Raw genomic sequence first — 16,380 nt, 5'->3', positions numbered from 1 at the left:
GCTGAATATTTTTGGAAGTAGTTTCTAGTTTGTTTTTAGTTTTAGCTATTTTAGGGGGATATCTGTGTGTGCAGGTGACTATTACTGTGCATAATTATTAGGCAACTTAACAAAAACAAATATATACCCATTTCAATTATTTATTTTTACCAGTGAAACCAATATAACATCTCAACATTCACAAATATACATTTCTGACATTCAAAAACAAATCAGTGACCAATATAGCCACCTTTCTTTGCAAGGACACTCAAAAGCCTGCCATCCATGGATTCTGTCAGTGTTTTGATCTGTTCACCATCAACATTGCGTGCAGCAGCAACCACAGCCTCCCAGACACTGTTCAGAGAGGTGTACTGTTTTCCCTCCTTGTAAATCTCACATTTGATGATGGACCACAGGTTCTCAATGGGGTTCAGATCAGGTGAACAAGGAGGCCATGTCATTAGATTTTCTTCTTTTATACCCTTTCTTGCCAGCCACGCTGTGGAGTACTTGGACGCGTGTGATGGAGCATTGTCCTGCATGAAAATCATGTTTTTCTTGAAGGATGCAGACTTCTTCCTGTACCACTGCTTGAAAAAGGTGTCTTCCAGAAACTGGCAGTAGGACTGGGAGTTGAGCTTGACTCCATCCTCAACCCGAAAAGGCCCCACAAGCTCATCTTTGATGATACCAGCCCAAACCAGTACTCCACCTCCACCTTGCTGGCGTCTGAGTCGGACTGGAGCTCTCTGCCCTTTACCAATCCAGCCACGGGCCCATCCATCTGGCCCATCAAGACTCACTCTCATTTCATCAGTCCATAAAACCTTAGAAAAATCAGTCTTGAGATATTTCTTGGCCCAGTCTTGACGTTTCAGCTTGTGTGTCTTGTTCAGTGGTGGTCGTCTTTCAGCCTTTCTTACCTTGGCCATGTCTCTGAGTATTGCACACCTTGTGCTTTTGGGCACTCCAGTGATGTTGCAGCTCGGAAATATGGCCAAACTGGTGGCAAGTGGCATCTTGGCAGCTGCACGCTTGACTTTTCTCAGTTCATGAGCAGTTATTTTGCGCCTTGGTTTTTCCACACGCTTCTTGCGACCCTGTTGACTATTTTGAATTAAACGCTTGATTGTTCGATGATCACGCTTCAGAAGCTTTGCAATTTTAAGAGTGCTGCATCCCTCTGCAAGATATCTCACTATTTTTGCCTTTTCTGAGCCTGTCAAGTCCTTCTTTTGACCCATTTTGCCAAAGGAAAGGAAGTTACCTAATAATTATGCACACCTGATATAGGGTGTTGATGTCATTAGACCACACCCCTTCTCATTACAGAGATGCACATCACCTAATATGCTTAATTGGTAGTAGGCTTTCGAGCCTATACAGCTTGGAGTAAGACAACATGCATAAAGAGGATGATGTGGTCAAAATACTCATTTGCCTAATAATTCTGCACTCCCTGTATGCTATATCCATAAATATACTATCAGGACAGCTCTGAGCATGTACTATATACGTAGTCTTATCTCCAGCATACCTCCACATGCTATTCAGCTTTCCAAAGCTGCTGAAATTAACCGGTGTACAATTACGCATTGAAAGGAGGAATTATCATGGCGTAACTAGGCAGATTAGCGATTCAGCTGTAAGTACTATAGCTGGTACTACGGCTGGCACTGTTACCAAATCTATTTTGGACTGTTACTAATAGATTACTTCCAACAATTCCAAAATGGCCATGCTCACTGTGGAGACAAAAATTATCCAGACTAAACCCAGCCCCCTCTTCCTAAACTTCCTGGCTTATGTACAATAGCATTAGAGGGAGAGATGGAGGGCCTGCAGCCTGATAGAACAATGCACTGCTTTTATATTTCATTTTTCATGGTCTACTATAGTGATATCTGACAAAACAAGAGCAAATAAAGACATAAAAAAAGGTGTCCTTGGTTGTTTTTTTTTGTATTTGGATTCTGAGTTTAGTGGCCTTTAAAAAAAATATGGAGCACTGGTTGTATCGTACCTGGAAATAAATGCTATTAAAGGGGTTGTCCGGGTTCAGAGCTGAACCCGGACATACCCTTATTTTCACCCCGGCAGCCCTTCTGAGCCTGGCATCGGAGCATCTCATGCTCCGATGCGCTCCCGTGCCCTGCGCTAGATCGCGCAGGGCACGGGCTCTTGTGTTTACAATAACACACTGCCGGGCGGTAACTTCCGCCCAGCAGTGTGTTCGGTGACGTCACCGGCTCTGAGGGGCGGGCTTTAGCTCTGCCCTAGCCGTTTTACTGGCTAGGGCAGAGCCAAATCCCGCCCATCAGTGCCGGTGACGTCACCGGGGTTCCTGTCAGCCCCATAGAGAGCCCCGGTACGTCACCGGAACGCAGAAAAATGCCTTTGCCCTGCGCGATTTAGCGCAGGGCAAAGGAGAGCATCGGAGCATGAACTGCTCCGATGCTCCTGTCAGGGGGGCTGCCGGGGTGAAAATGGAGGGATGTCCAGGTTCAGCTCTGAACCTGGACAACCCCTTTAAGCAAAGAATCAAACCAATATGACCATAGGTGTGAGAAACCTATTACATTACTTTGGGATACAATGAAAATATACCAGGAAATAATATTTCAATCTGGAAAAAAAAAAAAAAAAAAAATTGAGCACTGAGACTATGTTCAGAATGAGACTTACCTCCGGTAGCTGAGACAGGAGACTTGCTTTTTCTGCTAGGGAATCATCTATAGACTCTAGGAAACTTCTTTCAACCACATCAAATGCCTTAATAAAACACAATTAAAGGTCCATGAGATACAAGACTGGTAGAAAAGGTTGCACTGTTTAGGGGAGGGGGGTCAGCGGATGGCACTGTTTAGGGGAGGGGGGTCAGCGGATGGCACTGTTTAGGGGAGGGTGTTCTGTGAATGGCACATAAAAAGGGGTGGGGTTTGGCCTTGACAGGAAGGGGTGGGTCAAATTTATATTAGATGGGTGCCCGAGTTTAGTCTCGCCTAGGGTAGCACAAAACCAAGATACACCACTGATAACATACCTTCCATTTTATTTATTTATTAAAGCCATTCTGTCATCATGTGGAAATATCCCTTTAATGCTACTAACCTGCAAAAGCACTCTCTGAACTTCTGCGTCTGTGACGTCTGAATGCAACTGCCCCAAGAGGAGTTCAGCTGCCAGCCTCTGGCCGACAAAATTTGTGGCTCTGGTTCCATTATAGCCATTGAACACTCCATAAAGATAGATGTTATTCTCTCCCCTGTAGGACGAGACAGCAAAATTATAACGTGCTGCAATGTGAAAATGTTATGGTATCGGCAACCCTTTAATTTCAGTCACCTCGTACTAAAGAGCTACTAAAAAGACACCAACTAGTATTAAAGACTTTTATGATGGCGCTCCAGAGAAAATTGTACCGTATGCAAACTGCAAACCTGATGCATCATGGCACTGCCTGGAAACCAATACAGTTGGTCTCTGATTGTTTAAAGGGGTTGTCAGCATTATAGTGAACTTTTCCCCATTACAGGAAATTGTATAAAATAAAGAATAATCCTATACTTACCTGTTGTCATCGCTCCACCTCTGGTCCTCCTCCTACTGTTTCTACACAACACTGCAGCAGTGACATCAAGGTGTGCTGCATGTGACTGCTGCAGCCAATCGCTGGCCTCAGCAATATACAGCATGAGCTATTGAGGTCAGTGATTGGCTACAGTAGCTATGTACCGGAGTCCGGGAGGTCACTGCTGAAGTCTTGTATTCAAAGAATGGGAGGACCAGAGGTGGAGCCCTGATAACGGAGCAGGAGAAACAGGCGAGAATAGTACTACTGTTATTCTACACAATTTCCTGGCATGGGAGAAAGCTTACTAAAACATAGACATCCCCCTTTAGGCTGCTTTCAAACGATGTGACAATAAGAAAATGAAAAAAAAATTAACTATTTAAAAAAAAAAAAAAAAATCTGTACAGTACAGTATTAAAGGGTTAAGGGGCGCCTGTCTTGTTGAACATGCTGTCAGACTGAAAGCAAAATGTAATAGATCCGTGTGAACTGGTCACATTTATAGAGGTTGTCTCACCAGCAAATGGCATTTATCATGTAGAGAAATACAAGGCACTTAACTAATTGTCCATATTGCTTTCTTTACTGGCTTGCTTAAAGGGTTTTCTGTCACCAGATTTAACCATATTAAGCTAGGTGACATTATCGATGTGCTAATGTCAGCTAACCCTAACCAGCCTATTCCTACTTTTATCTATGCCCCCGCAGGCGCAGTGAGGAAGCTGGCAGCCTGCGAGCGTCTTTCCCTCACCGCGCCTGTGCCGAATGTTGAACGGCACGAGATTTCACCAGACCACAGGGCTGACAGATGCGAGTGCTGCCTGGCCCTGTCAATCAGGACTTGGAGGGAGGCGACAAAGGTGGGAGAACGGAGCCTCTAGGAGCAGGAACAATGCCGCCCCCCCCCCCCCCCCCCCCCCCCGCACCTAGGGGGTAATTAGCATATTATACAAGTTATATTTCTGGAGTAACGGGGCATAGATAAAAGTAGGAATAGATTAGTTAGGTTTAGCTGACATTAGCACATCGCTAATGTCAGCTAGATTAATAGGGTTAAATCTGGTGACAGAAACCCTTTAATTTTTCCATCACAATATACACTGCTCGTTTCTATGGTTACGACCACTCTGCAATCCAGCAGCAGCGGCCGTGATTGCACACTATAGGAAAAAGTACCGGCCTATGGGCACACCAGACACTGGTGCCTTTTCCTGTAGTGTGCAAGTACGGCCATCGATGCTGTGGTCATAACCATGGAAACGAGCAGTGTATAATGTGATGGAAAAATTAATCAAACCAACAAAGGAGGCAATATGGACAATCACAATACATTAGTAAGTGTCTTGTATTAACATTCTCTACATGATAAATGCAATTAGCTGAAGTGAGACAAGCCATTGTTGTAGCCAGAATTAAAGTTACCCCCTATCCACAGGGAAGATAACTAACTGATCTCTGGGGGAATGAACGCTGGGACCCCCATTGTCCAGAGAAAGGGGGACCCATGTCTACACCCTGATGGAGTGGCAGGGTGAGCGTATGCTCTGCTTCTCCGTTCATTCTCTAGCGGAATAGCCGAGCACTGTATTTGGCTATCTCGGGCATAGTCTATTGAACTCTCTACTCTATGTCACCTCATATTTTCTGAGTTTAGATCTGAGGTAATATTAGAGAGAAATAAGGAATGGCCGAGGTGCTGAGCTGCTGGTTTGACTCACCCAGTCAAAGAAGGAGCAGTTTAAAATAGGAAAGTAGCAGGCACACTCGTAAATGAGATTAAATAGAATGGTTTTATTATAAAATACTAAATTAAAATTAAAATTGAATTAGGTAGGGAAATTTTTGAAGCATAGGCGAGTAGGTAAATAAATAAATCTGGGCACTAGTGGTGTGTGCCAGATAGGGGGTGGCTGGTACCAGCTATTGGAATATCCTGTGAGAAAAAAAATTGTGAATCTTGTCCTTATAGATAAATGGTATATCAAGTTGTGATAGAAAGTGGAAAAATGAATGAAAAAGTTCCAATAAAAAGAAAAAATAGTAAAAATGTATGATTGGCTATATAAGCCGTGCAGTCTTAGTGCTATCAGCCTTATATTTGGTCCTTTCTGTGAATCTGATATAATTTCCCAGTAGTTGGTGGATAGTCTATGTCCCTTTATTTAAGTATATGTGGTTGCGCTGTAAAAGATAGTGTTGTACAATCATGTACAATATAGTCATATACAATATGGTTTCATGTAGGACTCTTGTTTGTGAGGAAGGCAACCTGTGGGGGAATTGGTGTTCTGGACCTCGGTACGGCGTCCCGTACTGTCTTAGGTTCAGAATTCACTTACCCACCACGCGGTGATGTCCTCCGTCAGTGCTCCAACCAGGTATTCCTGGCGGCTCTGCTCTCCGGCTGTCGGCGCCCCACGTGGTATCCAAGCGTGCGCGTCTGTTGTCTGACGTGTAGCGTGCACGTGACCTTAGGTTGGTCTTGTGATCGGGATCCTCCGGGCCGTTTTGAGTGAGGCAAATAAAGTTGGGGGAGCGCACCTGCTTCTAAGTTCTTAGTTGTGTGTTGTTGCTGATGTATTCAGCATTGATCCTCCGTGCCCTTAGACGCATTTCGGGACTTCACTTGGTCCCTTCATCAGTAAGTGGAGGACTTGCGGCGTCTGCTTAGTATTTATTGCAGCCAATAAATACTAAGCAGACGCCGCAAGTCCTCCACTTACTGATGAAGGGACCAAGTGAAGTCCCGAAACGCGTTTAAGGGCACGGAGGATCATTGCTAAATACATCAGCAACAACACACAACCAATTCCCCCACAGGTTGCCTTCCTCACAAACAAGAGTCCTACATGAAACCATATTGTATATGACCATATTGTACATAACTGTACAACACTATCTTCTATTTAATCCCATTTACGTACAATGTTTCACGTACAATATTTACAAGCATAAAATGTGTTGGAAATGTTGTTATGAAAGCAGAAAGTTGCATGCTGTCATGTCCTTCATCTCAACCCTTCATGTCCAATATCCTTGTAAGCAGTTAATTCCTGATGCAGCCACATGAGACCAGAACCAGACCCAGGACACTGCTGACTATATCCCTGTGGAAGTTATGAGATGGTGACACTATGACCACAGGAGACTTCAGCTTGAATGAGCACTGCTTTAAACAGCTGAACAGCGGGGATGACGAGAGTCGGACCCCCACTGACCTAACATAGATGTCTATCCTAAGAAGAGGCCATAAATTTCAGATAACCCCTTTATCTTCTTAATACAACTATGTTCTGCACATAAGAAGTTTAGCGAGTTACGAATCACCACGGGATCAACCTGAACTTGAGCCAGTTGTCTTCACAGGGATGCTCTTCCTTGGGGACTCCTTCTGAGTTATAGGACCTGTTTGTAGTGGATCCTATGCCAGATAAATGGCAGAGGGGGAGGTCATCTGTCCAACTCAACTGCTCCTGTAAAAATCCCACAATTCATTTAATGTCAAGCAACAAAAACGACAACAGTCACTTGTCCAAAACTGAAAATGCATTTTCTGGAAGGCTACAACTAGGCAGATACAAAGTGCAGCACCCTTCACCGTGGGGTATCTGAGCAATGTGCTAACAGCCCTGTGAAGATGATGCCGTGTCATACATGGTGGCCGCAGTAGCCTGGCCTTGAATTAGTCCCCTGATGAACTACCATACTGATTGAGGGAACACATTGGGACAATCTATAACTCATTCTTTTGGTTTGTGATGTTTATAGGGTGTCTGAGGGACATACAGGGTCAGCCACCAAAAGTGGTGTCCTCCTTGTCGTGGCAGTACCTCTATGTGGAGGGAAAACATCCATAGGGCAGGCATCTAGAGATGGCTGTTTACATTACTGCATTAAGGGGCTGTGTCACTTCAGAAAGTGGCATGTCTGATAGTGAGAAAGTTAATACAAGGCACTTACTAATGCATTGTGATTGTCCATATCGCCTCCTTTGCTGGCTGGATCAAATGAGGCAATATGGATAATCACAATAGTACATTAGCAAGTGCCCTGTATTAACTTTCTCTACATGATAAATGCCATTTGCTGAAGTAAAACAACCCCTTTAAGTGACAACGATATTCCATATATTGAGTATGGGATATCCAGTTGAAAGAAGGAAATACCCCAGCTGCAGCCACACTATCAACAAGCTGGTCTGAAGTGGTCTAGATGTCAATGTGGCGGCATACAGATTTAGTATGCCCTAGATACACTGCTAACGTACGTATCTTTTTTATTCTTTATATTTAGTGTAGTTTTGGTATATACATATGGTATATACGTATTGCTTCTGTGTTTTTAAATCATGACAATGCTGTATTGAGTGGCACCTCCTCCCTGTATTGATTTTAGACACTATCACCTTGTTCTGCCTACGGTAACACCGACACCCCGCTGTTTTATACAGACAGCTCTTCTACAACTGCCTACAATGTAAATAAAAAAAGCTATACTTATAAATGTGAGGCGTGCTACATGTGCAAAAACCTCAGAACACCACAACAAAGTAACATATCCTTAATTACACCTAAAAAGAAACATCAAAAAGATGTCTAATAATTGAAACAAGAGGGATGACAAGTTATCCACCCCAAGGGTCAAGAGAACAGAGGACCCATACCCCGAAATGAATGGAGCAGGCGGTCTGGTGTGTGCTGCTCAATTCATTCTCTAGGAGACTTTGAAGACGTCCAGCAGTCCCATGGAGAATGAATGGAACAGCAGTGTGTGTGCTAGACCTGCAGCTAGATTCATTTCGGGCTACTGGGCATCTGTAATCCATGAGGGTGCCAGTGGTTCCCCACCTACCCAATATTCCTACGCTATGCTGTGGATAGAGGATAACTTGTGATAACCAGAATACCCCTCTAATTATGGAATATAAGAAGTATAAGCAACATAATAAGGAGACCTAAAAACATGTAAAAGATAAATCTTTCCTACGAGGCAAGAAATCAAAATAATATACAGCACAAAAGCATCAGGAAAATGTATCCTGAATGAGACACTTGGTAAATGGGTAAATAAAAAAGTGCCACTGCAGATTTTCCTCTGTAATTTACATCCTATGTGTATGTACAAGATTATCAAATAGTTTAGAATTTCCACATTTTGAGCGTTTTTTTGTTTTTTGTTTTCTCAGCAGATAAAAGCCCTTACAGGGGTATTTCCGCTTGTTAAAAGTCATCCACAGATTTCAGGAGGCTCTGAGAGGTACAGAAGGGCAGCTAAAGCCTGCGCCCATTCATCTCTAGAGAGCACAGTACCTGGCTATTTCCAGAACTCCCATAGGAATGAATGGAGCAGCAGTGGGCATGGCTGACCGGCCACTACTTTTATTTCAGGGGCTCCCTGTGGTACGGGGAACCCATTCTTGTCATTTGATCTGATAGTGACCGCCAATAGATTTTAAAGAGGACCTGTCACCACTCCTGACATGTCCGGTTCATTATCTACATGCATTCCCCATGTAATACCAATGCTGGAACACCGATTCTTATGGCTCTATGTTGCCCTGTTCCTCTATTATTTCTACTAGAAGTTATGTGTGAATTATTAGCAGTCTGCAGTAAGGGTACAGAGGGGAGTAACCAGTTGGGGGTGTACCTGCACAGTCTCACTCTATCCAATCAGTGCTGCTATTGTCAGACTGTGCAGGGACTCCCCCCTCCTTGTTCCCTCCCCTCTGTACCCTTACTGCAGACTGCTAGCAATTCACTCATAACTTCTAGTAGAAATAATAGAGCCATAAGAATAGAAGCTGCAGGATGGTTATTACATGGGGGATACATGAAGATAATGACAGGCCGTCAGGAGCGGTGACAGGCCCCCTTTAGCAGCCGGAATACCCTTTTACATACAGATTCACAAAGTGGTTTTACAAAAATCATGTGTTTGGAAGGACTGTCCTGGCACAGTTTTTATCTTCTTTAAATACCAACGACAGAAGATCAATAGTGAACTATAAAACGCATATGAAAAAGTGCATTTTTATTTGCAGCATCTTTTTTAAGTCGATGCGTTTTTTTAATTTTTTTATAGGCATTGAACAAATTCATCCACAAAAAAATAAATAAAAATGGGTAAAAGGGTTCTCAGGGCTTTTACTAAAACCTCATTTAACCTGTGGAAATGATTTCAGCCCTTATCCTTCTGCCCCGCTTGTCGATTCCGCCATCTCGCTGCCCTCATGTGACTGCGGGCTCTTCCGCTGAGGTCCTGAAGGGATGTGCAGGAGTCGGTGCAGAGCGGACCTCAGGGGAAGACCCTGCAGCCAGTCCAGGCGGTCACATGATCGCAGCCAAGATGGCGGAACTGGCAGGGAGACAGAGGGTTAAGTACTGCTGAAAGTATCTTTCTCCCTTTAATAAGATAATATTCAAAGCGGAATTGGAATATGTGCCCACTAGGCTCATTCCAAACGGTTCTGTTGTAAAATCCAACCAAACTTTGCCATATAGCCCATTTATAACCCACAGACTTCCACATGCAAGCTGTACCAGTGCGACCACTCTGCCTGCACTAAGTGCTCCTGGCAGCTACAGCAGGACGCCTGCCTATGAAAACACCGCGGCCCTCATCTGCTTAGTATATCCCCCGTTATTTCCTTCCTCGGCGTTCCTCTACGACCCCACACAAACCCTCTTACATTTTGCATCAGGTTCCTTCTCAGAGCAGCCATCTTGGACCAGAAGTGACGAGACGGCTGATCGCGATCACGTGACCGAGAGCAGTACGCGGTATCTGTGCGACCTCTAGTGGACGAGAGGCGTCCTCTCCATGTTACTGAATGTGTTCTCTTACCTGAGGAAGAAGCTGTGCTCAGCAGGGCGCTCAAGCCCATGAGGGACAGCAATTCATCATACCTCGTGTGCATTGTGTGAGAGATCAAAATAATGTGCACAGTACAATAGGCTTCTTTTACAAAATAGAGCTAAAATTATCTAAATATATAAATTACCAGAATCCAAAATGTATTAAATAATGAAATAATATACAAGAAGAGCTCTGATATACAGATAGGAACCGGACAAACACTTTCTGGATCAATGTTGTAAAATGTAATAATGCAAATCTATATTTCAGATCAAAAAGAGGGACATTTAACCCCTTAAGGACTCAGCCTTATTTTAAGGACCAGGCCATTTTTGGGAAATCTGACCAGTGTCACTTTCAGTGCTGATAACTTTAAAACACTTTGACTCATCCAGGCCATTCTGAGATTGTTTTTTCGTCACATATTGTACTTCATGACACTGGCAAATGAAGTAAAAAAAAATATTATTTTTGCATAAAAAAATACCAAATTTACCCAAAAATTTGAAAAATTTGCAAATTTCATAGTTTCAGTTTCTCTACTTCTGTAATACATAGTACTACCCCCAAGAAATTGTGATGACTTTACATTCCCCATATGTCTACTTCATGTTTGAATTATTTTGGGAATGATATTTTATTTTTTGGGGATGTTATAAGGATTAGAAGCAAATCTTGAAATTTTTCAGAAATTTACAAAAAAAACAATTTTTAGGGACCAGTTCAGGTCTGAAGTCACTTTGCGAGGCTTACATAATAGAAACAGCCCAAAAATAACTCCATTCTATAAACTACACCCCTCAAGGTACTCAAAACTGATTTTACAAACTTCGTTAACCCTTTAGGTGTTGCACAAGTTATTGGCAAATGGGGATGAATTTGAGAATTTCATTTTCCATTTTTTTCACTAACAAAGCAAGGGTTAACAGCCAAACAAGACTGTATCTTTATTGCCCCGATTCTGTAGTTTACAGAAACACCCCATATGTGGTCGTAAACTGCTGTACGGTCACACAGCGGGGCGTAGATGGAAAGGTGCGCCGTATGGTTTTTGGAAGCCAGATTTTGCTGGACTGTTTTTTTGACACCATGTCCCGTTTGAAGCCCCCCTGATGCACCCCTAGAGTAGAAACTCCATAAAAGTGACCCCATCTAAGAAACTATACCCCTCAAGGTATTCAAAACTGATTTTACAAACTTTGTTAACCCTTTAGGTGTTGCACAAGATTTAATTCAAAATAGAGATACCATTTCAAAATATAACTTTTTTGGCAGATTTTCCATTTTAATATTTTTTTTCCAGTTACAAAGCAAGGGTTAACAGCCAAACAAAACTCAATATTTATGGCCCTGATTCTGTAGTTTACAGAAACATCCCATATGTTGTCGTAAACTTCTGTACGGGCACACAGCAGGGCGCAGAAGGAAAGGAATGCCATACGGTTTTTGGAAGGCAGATTTTGCTGGACTGGTTTTTTTGACACCATGTCCCATTTGAAGCCCCCTTGATGCACCCCTAGAGTAGAAACTCCAAAAAAGTGACCCCATTTTAGAAACTACGGGATAGGGTGGCAGTTTTGTTGGCACTAGTTTAAGGTACATATGATTTTTGGTTGGTCTATATTACACTTTTTGTGCGGCAAGGTAACAAGAAATAGCTTTTTTGGCACACTTTTTTTTTGTTATTTACAACATTCATTTGACAGGTTAGCTCATGTGGTAATTTTATAGAGCAGGTTGTCACGGACGTGGCGATACCTAATATGTATACAATTTTTTTTATTTATTTAAGTTTTACACAATGATTTCATTTTTGAAACAAAAAAAATCATGTTTTAGTGTAGTCTAAGAGCCATAGTTTTTTCAGTTTTTGGGCGATTATCTTGGGTAGGGTAGGATTTTTGCAGGATGAGATGACGGTTTGATTGGTACTATTTTGGCGTACATGCGACTTTTTGATCACTTTTATTACCTTTTTTGGGAAGTAAGGTGGGCAAAATTTCCTCATAGCTTTTATTTTTTTATTTTTATGGCGTTCACTGTGCGGGGGAAGTAACATGACCGTTTTATAGATCAGGTCGTTACGGACGTGGCGATACCTAATATGTGTAGTGTATTTTATTTTTTTATTCAGTGATAAATTTTTATTCAGTGATAAATGTGTTTTTTTATCTTAACTTTTTTCACTTTTTCTTTTGATTTTTTTTACCCAGACCCACTTGGTTCTTGAAGATCCAGTGGGTCTGATGGCTGTATAATACAGTACAGTACACTATATAGTGTACTGTACTGTATTTTACTTACACTTTGTCTGAACAGATCTATGCCTTTAGCACAGATCTGTTCAGCACCATGGACAGCAGGATGCCTGAGAAGGAGTCCTGTTGCCATGGAAACCTTCCCGTCTGCTCAGTTGTGGCCACAACTTCGCAGACGGGGAAGGGTAAGGAGCAGGGGCTGTCTGGGGGCTCTCTCCCTCTCCATCGGGGGCTGCAAAGGCACAGCAGCCCCCCGATGGGAGAGGGAGGAAGCTCCCTGAGCTGTTAACCTTTTCCATACAGCGGTCTGTACGGACCGCAGTATGGAAAGGGTTAAACGGCTGACATTGCGGCAAAGATGTCAGCCGTTTGTACCAGGGTGTCAGCAATGCGCTGACACCCTGGTATACCCACTGGCCACCAACGATTATTCAAAGGGAGGCCTCCCGTACCGCCCCCACACCGCCTGCAACACCCCCCTGCACCACCCGCCCACATAAATCATTCAGGGGTGCAGGGGGGGGGGTGAATAAAACTTTATTTGGGGCATTTTTAAGTTTGATGACCACGGGGATCAGAATCGGCAGAAAGCGCAGCAAACCGCAGGTCTGAATTGACCTGCGGTTTGCTGCGATCACTGATACGGGGGGGTCACATGACCCCCCCGGCGTTGAGACAGGATGCCGGCTAAATGATTTCAGCCGGCATTCTGTTCGGATTAACCCCCGCAGTGCCGCAATCTCATTTCAAACTCATGACGTACCGGTACGTCATGGGTCCTTAAGGACTCGGGAAACATGCCGTACCGGTACGTCATGCGTCCCTAAGGAGTTAAAGGGGTGTTGGCGTTCAGAGCTGAACCCAGATATATCCCCTTCTTCACCCAGGCAGCCCCTCTGAGATGTGCATCCCAGAATATCATGCTCTGATGTCCCCCTTTGCAGCACAGAACAAGGGCTATTTGTTTCTGTTTTACACTGCTAGGCGGTGATGTTACCAGCACTAATGGGTGGGCTTTAGCGCTGCCCTAGCCGTTTTACAGGCTAGTCCAGCGCTAAAGCCCACCCATTAGTGCTGGTGACATCACCATGAACACTGCTAGGCGGAAGCCTCCACCTAGCAGAGACCCGGTACGTCACCGGATCTAATGAAAAAGCCCTTGTCCTGCGCGGTTCAGCACAGGGCAAGGGAGAGCATCGGAGCATCTCAGGGTGGCCAATGGCTTCACCCTAGAAAGCTGGATCTCACCCATCACGCCCCAAACCACTCCCACAATGCCCCAAACCACGCCTCCAAACCACATGAAGCCACACACCCCACCTCAGTGAAGCCACGCCCCCACCGCCGGCCGAGAAAAAACATGGGGGAGGAGAGGGTAGAACTTTCAGACCTGAAGGTGAGCTGGTGGCAGCCAGGGGCGCTTCTCTCCCCCATGTCTGTGGCTCTAGTGACTGGGGGTGAGAGAAGCCTCAGTCAGTTGCTGTAGCTCACGCTTAGACAGCGCAGTGCTCCCTGTGTCCATCCAGGCACTGCATCAGACGGAGGAGAGGGAGCCTGAAAACCGGACTGTCCAGCCTAAAACGGGACGTCTGGCCACCCTGGTCTCAGAGGGGCTGCCTGGGGGAAGAAGGGGATATGTCCAGGTTCAGCTCTTAACCGGGACAACCCCTTCAAGGAGCAAAGAGGGACATGGGTCAAAAGATGGACACTTGGGAGGTATGAATTTATATCCCTCCCTGCCTGATTTTATATGTTTAATATTTAGGCATGGATATTAGTTTTTGGAGATGTCACACACTTTTCCCACAGGTCCCACCCATTTTGTGACATGTCACACACCCTTAGACCATTTATAGGCACTGGGGAACAACGCATCATCCCAGCACAACATACAGTAAGGATGTGGCGGCATGCATCACACTGCACAAAAGGTTATGGCTACATGGTGACTTTTCATATAATGACAGCACCCCATCCAAGGATTCCAGAGCAGATCAAAAGTACAGAAACCAGACTTAAAGGGGTTATCCCATCTTAGACAATGGGGGCATATCGCTATAGTGGAAACCCCCCAAAAAGTGACCCCATTATGGAAACGACACCCCTCAAGGAATATTCTAAGATGTGTAGTGAGAACTTTGTCCTCAAAGCTGATTCATGGAATTGGCTATGAAAATTAAAAATTAAAAAATTTTCAAAAAAAATTGGCGCCATCTTGCAATTGAACACACCCTGAGGTACCATTAGAGTGTAAACCCCCCAAAAGTGACCCCATTCCGGAAACTACACCTCTAACGGAATATTTCAAGGTGTGTAGTGAGTACTTTGACTCATCAGGCGATTCACAGAAATTAGGAAACGCTTGGCTGTAAAAATGGAAAAAAATAAATTAAAATCCCATAAAAAGTTGCTTTACACCCTCATTTTTCACTTTCACAAGGGGAAACAGGACAAAATGCACCCCACATTGTGTTCCCCATTTCCCCCTGAATACGACAACACCCCATTTGTGCTCAGGAAACGACAGCAAGCTTCAGAGTGGAAGGAGCAGCGGATTTAGCTGGAATGGTAATTGGGAGCTATGTCGCCTTACAGTGGAAACCGCCAAAAAGTGACCCTATTTTGGAAACTAAACCCCCTAAGGAATTTTTTTTGTGGATCAGTAAGCCCTTGGCCAAACAGGCATTTCCTAGAATTTAGAAACACTTGGTCATAAAAATGAAAAATTGCATTTTTCTTCATGAAAATGTTGCTTTAGGCCCACATTTTTTTATTTCTCAAGGGGCAAAAGGAGAAAATGCACCCACAATTTATTAACCGTTTACTCTTTAATATGGCAACACCCCGTACTTGTTTGTAAACTAATATATTGGTTCAGATGCAAAAGAGCACCATACGGTTTTTGGAGGACAGATGTTGCTGGAATGGTTTTTAGGCACAATGTTTCACTTGAATAGATTCTGAGGTACCCCTACAGTGGAAACCCCCAATAAGTGACCACATTTTGGAAACTACTCCCACTAAGGTATTCATCTAGAGGTGTAGTGGATTTGTAGTTTCATTATAATTATATACATTATACATTAAATTTATTTGGAATAATTTAGACAAAGTGGGGATAAGAGGAACACCAAGTAAACAAACAGCAACAGGTAAACAGACTAGGCCCCAAAGCTAGGGAGTGGGTAATGGTAACCTCCTAACAATCCCTGAGCCTCTCTCTGACTGCTGACAGTATGAGCAAGTCTTGATGGTGAACAAACTCATATGCTGGAACCTAAGCCCTGCTGACACTGTAGCAAACTTAGGGAGAAGGGAATGAGACAGCCGGTACCTTCCAATGTGAGATCTAGCAGCAACACACGCACTAAGGAGAAAACAGGAGGACTTAGCTTGAGACGAGCAGGAAGTAGAGGATCCACAAACAACCAGTATAGAACTCCAGAAGGAAAATATCAACCGCAAAGTTAGCAGTAAGAGGCGGACTTAAATAGAGCCTCTTAAACAGCTAACGAGCAGAACATATGGAGAGGTGGGATCCTACCCACAACAACAAACAGAAAGGAAACACAGAAAGACCTGTCAGATAGACTCACGTGCTGCAGAACAAGCTGACTGCCTCAATGAATACTTCTGGACCTCAGTTAGGAAGGAAGACTAATGAATCTGTTAATGCATGTGTCTTTACAGAGGAAGAGGTTCTAA

The 16,380-nt window shown here is 43.8% G+C and overlaps 1 protein-coding gene across 2 annotated transcripts in view; it reads right to left on the bottom strand.

Annotated features, from left to right (window-relative positions):
* Nucleotides 1-10,311, bottom strand: part of TAB1 (TGF-beta activated kinase 1 (MAP3K7) binding protein 1) — a 91,301-nt gene extending 80,990 nt beyond the window's left edge. Inside the window, exons 1-4 of one of the 2 annotated variants that reach the window (XM_044302029.1) lie at nucleotides 10,251-10,311; nucleotides 6,899-7,032; nucleotides 3,097-3,250; nucleotides 2,671-2,757 (exon numbers count right to left, since the gene is read on the bottom strand). In XM_044302029.1, the coding sequence (XP_044157964.1) occupies nucleotides 2,671-2,757; nucleotides 3,097-3,250; nucleotides 6,899-7,032; nucleotides 10,251-10,283 (408 nt within the window). In that variant the 5' untranslated portion in view covers nucleotides 10,284-10,311. The remainder of the gene's footprint in view (nucleotides 1-2,670; nucleotides 2,758-3,096; nucleotides 3,251-6,898; nucleotides 7,033-10,250) is intronic. The other variant, XM_044302030.1, reaches the window with a different exon arrangement.
* Nucleotides 10,312-16,380: the final 6,069 nt, after the last annotated feature.

The sequence above is a fragment of the Bufo gargarizans genome, chromosome 7 (genome assembly GCF_014858855.1).
Source record: "Bufo gargarizans isolate SCDJY-AF-19 chromosome 7, ASM1485885v1, whole genome shotgun sequence".
NCBI lineage: Eukaryota > Metazoa > Chordata > Amphibia > Anura > Bufonidae > Bufo > Bufo gargarizans.
The sequence above is the reverse complement of the archived record's forward strand: the minus strand, read 5'-3'. Positions and strand labels throughout refer to the sequence as shown.